Source organism: Eucyclogobius newberryi, unplaced genomic scaffold (genome assembly GCF_026437365.1).
Source record: "Eucyclogobius newberryi isolate DKJ021-1_F unplaced genomic scaffold, fEucNew1.0.hap1 SCAF_1, whole genome shotgun sequence".
Taxonomy (NCBI): Eukaryota; Metazoa; Chordata; class Actinopteri; order Gobiiformes; family Gobiidae; genus Eucyclogobius; species Eucyclogobius newberryi.
In genome coordinates this window covers 15,669,836-15,680,701 of record NW_027315723.1, presented here as the reverse complement: position 1 = coordinate 15,680,701, position 10,866 = coordinate 15,669,836, and the positions used below count along the sequence as shown (strand labels likewise).

Genomic DNA, 10,866 nt, shown 5'->3' with positions numbered 1-10,866 from the left:
GCCTCGTTGGTCCATCTCTTAGAAGGCCTCACTACAGGTTTGAGAGCTTCAGCCTCTGTCTGTACGTGGGGATCAGGTGAACCATGAAGTGGTCTGACAAGCCAAGCGTGGCTCGGGCCACAGCACGTTGTGTAGCAGTGATCCAGCGTGTTCTGCTCTCTGGTCGGGACTTTAATAAACTGTCTGTACTTTGGTAGTTCATGGCTGAGATTCCCCCTTGTTAAAATCGACACAAAGACATTTTGGTCTGGAATCATATGCAGCCGCGCCGATTTCCAAAGAGTGCGATTGACAGGCAGATAAACCAATCAGATGCATGATCTGTTTGTGTCTGAACAAACACGCCGGAAAAAATTAAATTAAAATAACACAGCGGACTGAGAAACGTCGCTGATTTCTGCAGAGTCAACAAGCGACACACTAAACTCTGTATATCAAAAGGTAAATTTAGTTTACCATATGGTAAACTAAATCTCACGTATCTCTCAAATATTTGAGAGATACGTGGCACAAATAAGCTGCAGTGGTTGGACCAGTTCCCATGCTCCAATTCCAGACCCTTCTGCATTTGAACAGAATGTAGGAGGGACTGGCTGGTCAGGCAACCAATGTGTCATCCTCGGCAACTTTGGTTACATTGGTGAAGGAGCTTGTTTGGTCATTTATTTAACCAAAAATCTTACTTGAAAATGTACCATGTGGAACATTTGAGTTTTATCAGAATCCATTAATTGCTTGATTGCTATTGTCAGTGAACAAAAATTAACAAACAAGAATTATGCTTTTGCAGTTGGTTACTCACAGCGGCTGGGCGGGCTGATGTCCATGACTGACAGTGTGGGGGCTGCGCTTGTATTGGGCTCGATGTCACTTCCTCTGCGTGTCCTGCGGGTGGCGCTGTCCTCTGCATCAGGGCTGAACACACTACTACCACTGCTGGTGCTGGGAGACTGCTCTGTGGGACTGAAATTCACAGGAGACCTGAAGCCATGCACCTGAGTTCTTCGTGCACGAGGAAACGTCTTCCTCCCTGAAACAGGAAATACATGGGTAAAGGTACCTTCACAAAAACATTACATTTCATGACAATTTCTGAGGCGGTCACCATTCTGAATGTTTTGGATGCAGGAATTGGAATACAGTGAAGTCCCATTAGGAGGTCGCTCTGGGGCAAATTGCTCTCCAACAGTAGTTATACATTTTTTTTTATAAAACGCCGGTAACATTTTAGTCTACTCATGTTTTAACATTAGTCAAATATTGTAAACAGATAAAACTAGCTTTACCTCACAATACCAGATTACACTTACCATCGCTGTAGTCTTGAGGGCTGAAGGGCACGCCATAGCGCCGAGGATACGTTCCTCCTTTCCCCGATTTCTCAAACACTGGGATGTCGTACTCTGAAGCAGACAAATGACCAGAAAACAGGTCAAAATAAGGTTTGAAAATTTTGGGTTGCATATTAAGATTATGACCAGTATAATCCCTAGGACAATTGGAGTGGAGGTTCCGCCACCTTCTTTCCTCCATGGAGATGCAATTTCTTTTGCCTAGACAGTTCAACTGTATGAAACTGTACAACTGTATGGAACTGTATAACTGTATGGATTCAAATGTATATATCTGGCATTTATTTAGATTTGTTTTACTCAAAAATACGTCAAGTCATGGTCTAAACGGTTTAGTTTTAAATGGGGGTAATTTTTTCAGCCGTTTTTGAAAAAATTGACCCCAAACCAAGAGGGGTTAAAAGTCAGCATTAAACAATTAATTGAGTAAATTGAGTAATTTGATTACAAAAAAGCTTTGATTATTAATGTATCACCTCGATTATTCGTTCAATTTACATATTTAGGCGAGAGGTTTTTAATAAGCCCGCCGACGTCAAAAATGGAGATTCGAAAAAAATGTATTTCCTGTTTTCGCGGATTTTCCGCAGTTTTTTTGGCCAAAACCTCAAGAAAAATAAAAATAATAATGTATTCTGCACCAGCATTTCCGACCTCCGACCATTTCTGCAGTACCCCGAGTTCGTCCGAACGTCAGAGCTTTAAAACTCTCGACACTCACGGCTTGACCATAGATCAACCGGTAGATTAACATGAAGGATGCGGGGTGGGCGTGGCTTTGGCTCGCGCTCCCCATTCATTGAACTCATGTTCGAACGAGGAAATAAAGACTACGCGTCTCGACCGATTATATCAGAATAATTTTGTCGCTGCCATTTAAGTAGCACAAGTCCTCCTCATGTGGACATGTCCAGCTCGTCTGGAGTCACACGTTCTCTTCTGATCGCATTGTAAGGACGCTACTTTCCCACGCTTGATTACTGCGCCGTTGGATCAAATCACTGTGGCCAAATTTAAGCTAGCTCAATTAAGACATTTTCATTCATTGCACACTTTGTGTTCCTGTCAAGACTCAATAAAGTTTATCAAACCGATTTGTTTGATTACGGGATGATTCATTTTCTGAGAAGGTATTTTTGTACACCGCAGTATAATAAGAGTTATTTTCAATGTCTTGCATTGATAACTATAATTATGTAGATAATGTAGAGAGGTGGTTGTAGGGCCTATATTCTAAGAATCCAAGAAATTTATTTAGAATAAAATTTTATTTTTAAAAATTCAACTCCGACTTTTGGATGGTAGAAATGTGAATTGATAATGGGAATGGAAATTTTATTTTTATTCCGTCCTCCCCTTTTAAAAATGTCAAGGAAAATCCGTGAAACAACTAATTAAAAAACTCTCACCTTAAAAGGATTATTAGGAGTATTTTTCGCCAATTTGAGAACTCAAGCGACTGTGTCAATGTTTGAAAAGTGCGCATGCGCACACTCATCCCCACGTGGAAGCACGCAACAGCTACAGCTGCTACACGTGCGTTTGTTTATTAGCGCAACTGATTGCATCTCTCGTCTCCGCAAATGTACACTACAGGAACTCGCTAAACATACACCGGCATATCAACCACGCATGCACAGCCAGGGAAACGTGCTGCTATCCTGGGAATGAGCCAGAACGAGGCTGCAGGTGTGCAGTAGGATGAAAGAGATGATTGATATGTGGGAGAACTAATAGACTGTCCACGTCATGAGGAAATGAGACTCAGATTTGGCGCCAAAAAGTCCTCCATCATTCCTTTAATTTAAACTGCATGAATTTGTGGTGTGCAGTGCGCACAGAACAGCTTTCGTTTCACACAGAGTTTGTTCTGTGCAGACCTGCGGCAACTAAAGCACAACAAAGAAGAGCAGCGTATTATGAGTGCGACTGGGAAGCAGAGTTTTGAAACAGAAAATCAAAGATAATGGGGCGAAGAAACGGCTAAAATAACAGCACAAAGCTAATGTTGCAAAATGAGTAACAACTAAAACACAAGGGCTACGTCCGAATGTCCACACTATTCCCTACAAAGGGCACTATTTAGGGCTCACGCCATTTTTAGTGCTCAAAATTTCCCCAAATGCACCATGAAAAGTAGTATCCAACGATGGTCACTAGATCGGTCAATGGACTGCGAGTGGCAGGTCTTTAACTGGACACAACACACTTTAATATGAACAAAACACACTTAAATAAACCATTATGGCTCAAAGTTACTAACACTACTTACCTTAGCTTTAAAATTACATAAAGTTGAATGATCCAGTCCGGTTGTTTGTTTAATTTGAGATCCATAACTTGTATGGTGATTATTAGTCCATAAATTTGTGCGCATCAGACCGATTTTACAAATATTTTTTAGTAAGAGTTTTGCTTACTTTTTTTCGAGTCATGTGACACACGGCAAGGAGAAAGTAGTGAGCTCAATGTCCGAATCGCTCTGTGATTGAGTGCACTGTATAGAGAGCACTCACGTGACGTCACACGGCCGCCCCCCACGCTCCTCCACGCTCCTCCAGGCTCTTGGCCGTCCTCAATGCGTGTCCCCCTATACAAGCCCATTCTAAACCGCAGTCTGTCTGCTTCGATTTACGACGAAACACAGTTCAAAGAGGCCCAAAACTTCATTAATGATATCGCACTCTTTACCATTATCACAATGGTGAAGGTTTATGTGGCAGTTGATGCAGCAACCGGGAAAATACAGACAGACAGACAGACCGATCTATCTGTTCTGCGCACGCTGTAGAATTAACTTCAGTTTTATTTAGGCTCAAAGTAGATCTGAAGTTAATCTGAAGTTTTATCGGTTGTCACTCACTCGCGCGCGGACGGAGCGGCTCGCGGCGGAGCCGACAGCTGATCAGCCCGGGGCAGGTGACTGAACCCCGGGCATGCAGCCTCACGCACCGCCTGCCTGCGCTGGAGCTCCGGAGCATAAACGCTGTAGAATAACATGTTTTATTCAGCCGTAGAGCGTTTGATCAAAATTGGGACTTGTGAACCATGGGACCAGTGGGCTTGGAGATATCTGGAAGAGTCGTGATTTAGGCATAACATATGGATCTGAGTTGATTGATCGCAGCTTTTCTAAATATTGACCTCTGTGTAGCTCATCCAAGGAGTTTGTGGACTCTGAAAGCTCTGGGGGCTCCATAATGTACGTTTGAGATCACTTTCCACGCTCTATGGGTGCAAAGGAACGCAACAAGTGACGGCCAAGGGGCGGCAACGTATGACAAGGGGGCGGCAACATGGCGGCAACGTGGAATTCATTTATCATTTTAAATCTCAGAAAAACAGATAATATACCTGGAAAGTCCTGGTGGTTGTCCGGGTAACTCTGTGCTCGTGGCATCCTTGACTTTGGGTAATCACTGTGAAAGAGGACACGTTTAATAGTATAGTAACAGAACAACATTAAGTCCAATCTTTAATCCTGTAAATCATAAACTGGCCTGACCTATCGAGAGGGCTGTCTAGTGACGGACAGCTTCCAGATGCTGAATTTTCTGGACTGCTCATTGAAAGAGGGTCTAACATCTGAAACAAAAGTAATTAAACTTTACTAAATATTTGACAATGATGTATTTGCTCAAGAAATCTGTATACAATTTTAATGTTGCACATGGTAAGTTTCAAAGTAATTTGGGCAATAAATAAAGTCATAACCAAGATAAAGACTAAACCAGGCCCATCTAATAATCACAACCAAACTACAGAACCAGAACTAAACCAACCAGCATAATACAATAAAGTCACCAAAAAGTGTACATTTACCTGGTCCATGCTCTCAGGGATGAACTCTCCTTCACTGTTGATGCTGGTGAAGGAGCCGTTTCTCGCCACCTGCTGGAGAGCGTCGGGAATGTAACCAGGAGGAGGAGAGCTGCGGTCCGACTGGGAAGCTAAAGGAACATAACATTAAAATAGTTGAAATTATTATTTGTAATGCAAGTCCTATTTAATATTTAACAGTATAATATTTGATGATTGTGACACACACACACACACACACACACACACACACACACACACACACACACACACACACACACACACACACACACACACACACACACACACACACACACACACACACACACACACACACACACACACACACACACACACACACACACACACACACACACACACACACACACACACACACACACACACACACACACACACACACACACACACACACACACACACACACACACACACACACACACACACACACACACACACACACACACACACACACACACACACACACACGCGCGCGATAAACGACGGTTCACTGTAACCCTATATGGAAATAATTAGTAACTGAACTAATGATAATGACAATTTACACAAATTAAACAATAATAGTAAGATGACTAAAATTGCAATCCATCTTCTCACAATATAATATGTTTTGGCATGATGACATCAACTATATAATTAAACAGATTGTTTAAAAGACTGGAATATTATACAAAGTGATTGTTTAAAAGTTACTTCTCACCGATCAGAGCGAGCATGCTTTTGTCTGTGACCCTAAAGCCAGTGTTGTCCAGCTCCTCATGAGAAGGTAGCAGCTCCATGTTCGACAATGAATTCTGGAAATAAAATAATACATTTTAAATTGACTTTATAGTTGTGTAATGAATTAAAAGTAGGGGTGCACCAATATATATCGGCCTGGTATACGTATAAGCCGATATTCATGTCATCGAGTAATATCGGTTTCAGTCCAAAACCACCGCCTGGTAATGAAAGAGTTAACTCTGCCATCCTTCAGAAACAAGGAGGAAAACGAGGAAGAAAACAACCGTTCAGTGAACAGAGGCTTTGCTGCTATATTTTACCGGACAGACTGTAAATGTTACGCCAGTCTTTATTCTGAGCCAAAAGACCCAGAAATGACAGAGTTACATGATTAAATATTTGCACGACGAATTCACTCGCAACCCACAATAAATGTTATGTTTTTTTTCCGACATTATATGACTAGGTTTCCTAAACGATCAGTTTAGACATGCTTTTGTGTAAGAGGTTTTAAGAAGAAGAGCCAGAGTGTCTGATCAGACACAGAAACTGAGGAGAAACGTAGGAGGAGCTGCTGTAACAGTGACAGCAATGATGACACGTGGACTGGAGAGGTTCAGAGACACTCGAGTCTGAGAAATAATCTAAATAAAACAAATTCACAGAATGGAAACATGTGAAGGGTCATTTTATATATTATACATATAGATTTAATCCTTATTTTAAAATACAATATTTATTTATTTATTAAAAATATATATAGTGTTAAAATGACAACAAACAAACAAAGTATAGAAAATATCGGCCTAATATTGGTTATCGGCCAAAGCGTTTCCATATAGGTGCAACACTTTTGTGGAACAATTTTAGAACTTTTGTAAGAATGCCCCACGTAATCTCTTTTGTTTTGAGTGACCCGTGTAAATGCACACATTTACTGAGCCACTGCCATGTTTGTGCAATTCCTGTGGCTAAGGCCTGAGCCTTAGCCCCTGCAGCCAGTCCTGAATCAGTGCCATTTTGCTTGTATTCAAGGAATTCTGTAGGTTGTGAGCTGAATATGAGACATGGTCTGTCCATATACTAAGACTGAGGAAAACTTACAGGTGTAAAGACAAGTATAGTTAAGTGGTGTTCCTTTTATAGAAGAGTTCAGGTGTCAATTACACATGTTTAATTGGAATATCAGGCATTACTGTAGGTTTATAGAATCAGTGGCATAAAGTGGTCTTCAATATCATCGTTTATGTAATATATTTTCTATGATATATCCCACTTTAAAAGACGTTAGCTTGTGGTGGTTCAGACCTGGGAGTTTGTCTGCAGCACCAAGAGGATCTTCAGGCTCTTCATGTGAACACTTCGGTCCAGCAGCTCTACGGCTTTGTCCAGGTCGTCCTGCGTCGCCAACGGAATAACCAACTGTAAAGGATGTGATATTGATATTATATTTGTCCCAGACAAACAACAAAACACCCTAACAGAACCCCTAAAGTCTTTTAATGTACAGTATAATAAGAAACCGTTTAATCCTTTAATTGTCCAATCAAAGCTAAGAACACATTCAGTAATTACTATTTGTACACTGGAAATTGCCATTCCATCTGCCCCTTTTCTCTTCATCATTTGCTACATATTCATCTCAAAAACATTTGAACAGTTAATAATATTATAATATATAACCTCATTGTTGGTGTAGTGAAGGTCCATGTTTTGACCAAAAGCCACTTTCGCTTTGTCTCGGAGTTCGTCCAGTGTGACCGGTCGAGGAAACTGTAGAATCCTACACAAAGAGCGGTCACAATTTAAAAAGAATAAAAAGGTCATAGAGTAATAAAAAACATTTTTTTTAAAGAACAAATAATCTCACCTCTTCTCTCCTTTGAACTCAAACTTTACCCGGACATCGTTCTGATAAAACATGCATATAGAAAACGATGAGTACAAGATGATTAGGGCCGCAATTAATTACTAGAGTTTGGCTACTATACTTGCTACGAGCACATTTATATGCTATAATAAGCATATTATTTGCCTTGAGTAACTATACTTCAGCATCTTGTATTTTAGATGGATAATTGACTAAAGAAGATTCCCTCTCAACAGTAAAGAGAAGTTTAATTCAATTTGTTTGTGATTCCCATCACCAGTGGTGAGCTACTGCACACAAATAATGATTATTAAAAAGGCTCTTTGTTGTGTTTTTTACCGTTTCACCTTCATTAACATGCATGCTGTGCATGTGTTGTGCTGATGCTCTGAAGGAGAGTGGCAGGAGAATGGGTATGAGAATTCTAACGTCAAAACCGGAACCGAACATTTTAATACATTGTTTTTGCCGAATGTAGCATTTTCAAACCAACAAAAGGTAACATGTGATCTATACATGGTATGTGCTAAAAATTAATACTCCATACCTTATCTTATTAAACTCCCTTTTTAATCATTCTTTAAATGTCTATACTCCAAACAGCTCCTGAATTCAGAGTTTGAATTACCCAAATACGTCACCTTTTCTTGACCAACTACACAGATGAATTACTTCCACAAAGATAATATTTTGAAGCAAGAACACAACTCACAAAGCTACTCAAATCTCGACACATTTTTGTCAATTCAAAGAAGAACAATAAACATTACTACTGATAATGTGTTTCTCCTGACCTGGTTTTTTGGCGACGTGGCTTTGGGTTTGCCCAGGTCAGACAGGAACATGGCAGGTCGGCTGGAGCGGTGCAGTTCAGCCAAGTCCTGCATGATCGAGTTCAGGACCTCCTGCTCATCTGCAATGAAATACATCAACCACAGAGATTTAAACAAAGACAGCTTGTGTTATAATTTTGATACAGTGTCTACAGTCAAATTAGTTTTGTTAATTTTCTATTGAATATTTAAAATAATGTAAATAAGACCCATAAGTTAAAAGAAATTGAAAATGGCAGAAAAGAAAAATAGCTCCAATGGGTTATTGTTTGAATTAGGAATGTATGTACCGTAATCATACACATTTGAACTAACACTTAATAAAGAATAAATTATGGCTGATGACATGTCAAACCTGTGGTCTTACCCATCATTGTGGAACAGCGGTTGACCCAGGACTCCAGGACAGAGGATTCTCCCATCAACGGGACTCTTTCTCCTGAAAAAGACAAATACAGTGACCCTACAACAGCACCGGTGCAAGTAACTACTACTCATAGTAGGGTTTGTTCTGTCTTTTTCTTCTGTACTTAATACTCTCACGTAAAGTACCACTGAAATACTGTTTTGCCAGAAATTAACTCAGCGTTTTTCCGCCACCAATTTGACAGTTTTTATTGCACTGATAAACATTGTTAACACCTGCAAGCATGATTGCATCCACAACCCTGACACATATAGTACAGCCTGGAGGTGGTGGATATTAGTCCACTAGAGTCAGGAGCAGTTTAATCTACATTATTGTCTGTATGTAGTTTTGTCGTGAGATCAACTAAGTTAGAGATTATGTCACGCCCCCTTTTAGTCGACTAATCGATGCACAAAGCACTTATCTTTTGTCGACTTACATACAGTCATGGCATACCGTTCATTACAGAGAGTTAATAATTAATGCGCAATTCATAATTGTGGAATGCTGAAGCACAAATGCGGATTTGTAACATACACCATTGAGAAAATCATATAAAAAAATATCTTAATGTATTTTTTTCCCATGATTACAGTAATAATCGTTTTATTTTTGTTGTATGAGCACGTTTCAAAGCCCAGAGTGTGAACAGCGGCAGCGGAGTTTGACAGCCACAACACTACACTTGTTATGGCCTCATTAGCCATTAATTACTGCTCAATGACGGGCTTGTACTCGTTCCTACCATCACAAAATCCTTAACAGGGTATTTTACGCTCAGTGTTCGTGTAGATCATTAGAAAATTAAGTAGAATTTAGAAATATGGCCACAAACACAGCAAATTCGCGGAGCTAAGTGGCTAATTTCAGTTCCGTATACAGGGAAGTTGTCAAGCTAAGCTAATGCTAACGACACTCAAACGGCAGTAAAAGCTCCACAACGAATGTTTTTCATAATTTGGTGACATTTGAGGACTCTGTGTGCACTTACCTGGGTGCTATCAGGTTTGCGTGTTAATTCCTCATCCACAGGGCCGGTGACAGAGGCCCCGGGCCCCGCGGACAGAGTCGCAGACAGCCGCAGATAGAAGCAGAAGTTTGGCCCCGAACTTCACTCGAGTCCCGCTGGGCCACGACGAAGAGGCCCAGCCGAGGACAGTCAAACCTTGCTATAGACCTCCAGGACAGAGCGACAGCGTGGTCCCGACGAACCCAGCTGAGTGTCGGGATGTTTGCGCAGTCATACGAGGCTGAAGTTCGACCTAAGTGCACATTTTGATGCACTTTTCAGCCTTGTTTGTGACTGTGGAGCTTCGCTGAGCGCAGCTTCCAGATGCGTCAAGCTGCATTCACATTTACGACTAGAGCAAGTAACACCAAAATAAGAGCAAATTGGCCAGGGAACTCAATTTTATGACTCTTTCATTATTTGTGAGCTGATTTGTTTAAAGGTCTATTAAAACTTGACTTTTAAACCTTAAGGCAAGACTCTTTTTTTTTTCTAATAATAACTTTGCTCACTCAACATAAAGGCCTATGCTGCCTGTCGCCTGGAAACAACTCTTTTGATGTTTTCCAATCTGCACCCAAAATGTTTTATTTGTTTATTGGTGATTTAGCAAATGTTTGTTTTCAACTATAATTTTATCTACAGCCAGTTTAAGATTATGTTTAGGAACAGTTCATTTAATTAAAGGGGACATATCATGCTAAAGCAACTTTTTGAGGTTTCAACAACCATGGTTACCATGGTGTTTCCTCCGTTTGATTGATTTGTGCATATTTTAGTAATCCTGTATTGCCCTGCAACTGAGACTCCAG

The 10,866-nt window shown here is 40.5% G+C and overlaps 1 protein-coding gene across 1 annotated transcript in view; it reads right to left on the bottom strand.

Moving 5' to 3' along the window:
- The window catches only part of map3k2 (mitogen-activated protein kinase kinase kinase 2), a 19,959-nt gene extending 9,548 nt beyond the window's left edge, over window positions 1-10,411 (bottom strand). The window contains exons 1-12 of the mRNA XM_072435476.1: window positions 10,033-10,411; window positions 9,004-9,072; window positions 8,598-8,716; window positions 7,804-7,844; window positions 7,617-7,716; window positions 7,242-7,355; window positions 5,911-6,004; window positions 5,175-5,302; window positions 4,858-4,937; window positions 4,707-4,771; window positions 1,311-1,403; window positions 803-1,030 (exon numbers count right to left, since the gene is read on the bottom strand). Of these exons, the coding sequence (XP_072291577.1) occupies window positions 803-1,030; window positions 1,311-1,403; window positions 4,707-4,771; window positions 4,858-4,937; window positions 5,175-5,302; window positions 5,911-6,004; window positions 7,242-7,355; window positions 7,617-7,716; window positions 7,804-7,844; window positions 8,598-8,716; window positions 9,004-9,058 (1,117 nt within the window). The 5' untranslated portion in view covers window positions 9,059-9,072; window positions 10,033-10,411. The remainder of the gene's footprint in view (window positions 1-802; window positions 1,031-1,310; window positions 1,404-4,706; window positions 4,772-4,857; window positions 4,938-5,174; window positions 5,303-5,910; window positions 6,005-7,241; window positions 7,356-7,616; window positions 7,717-7,803; window positions 7,845-8,597; window positions 8,717-9,003; window positions 9,073-10,032) is intronic.
- Window positions 10,412-10,866: the final 455 nt, after the last annotated feature.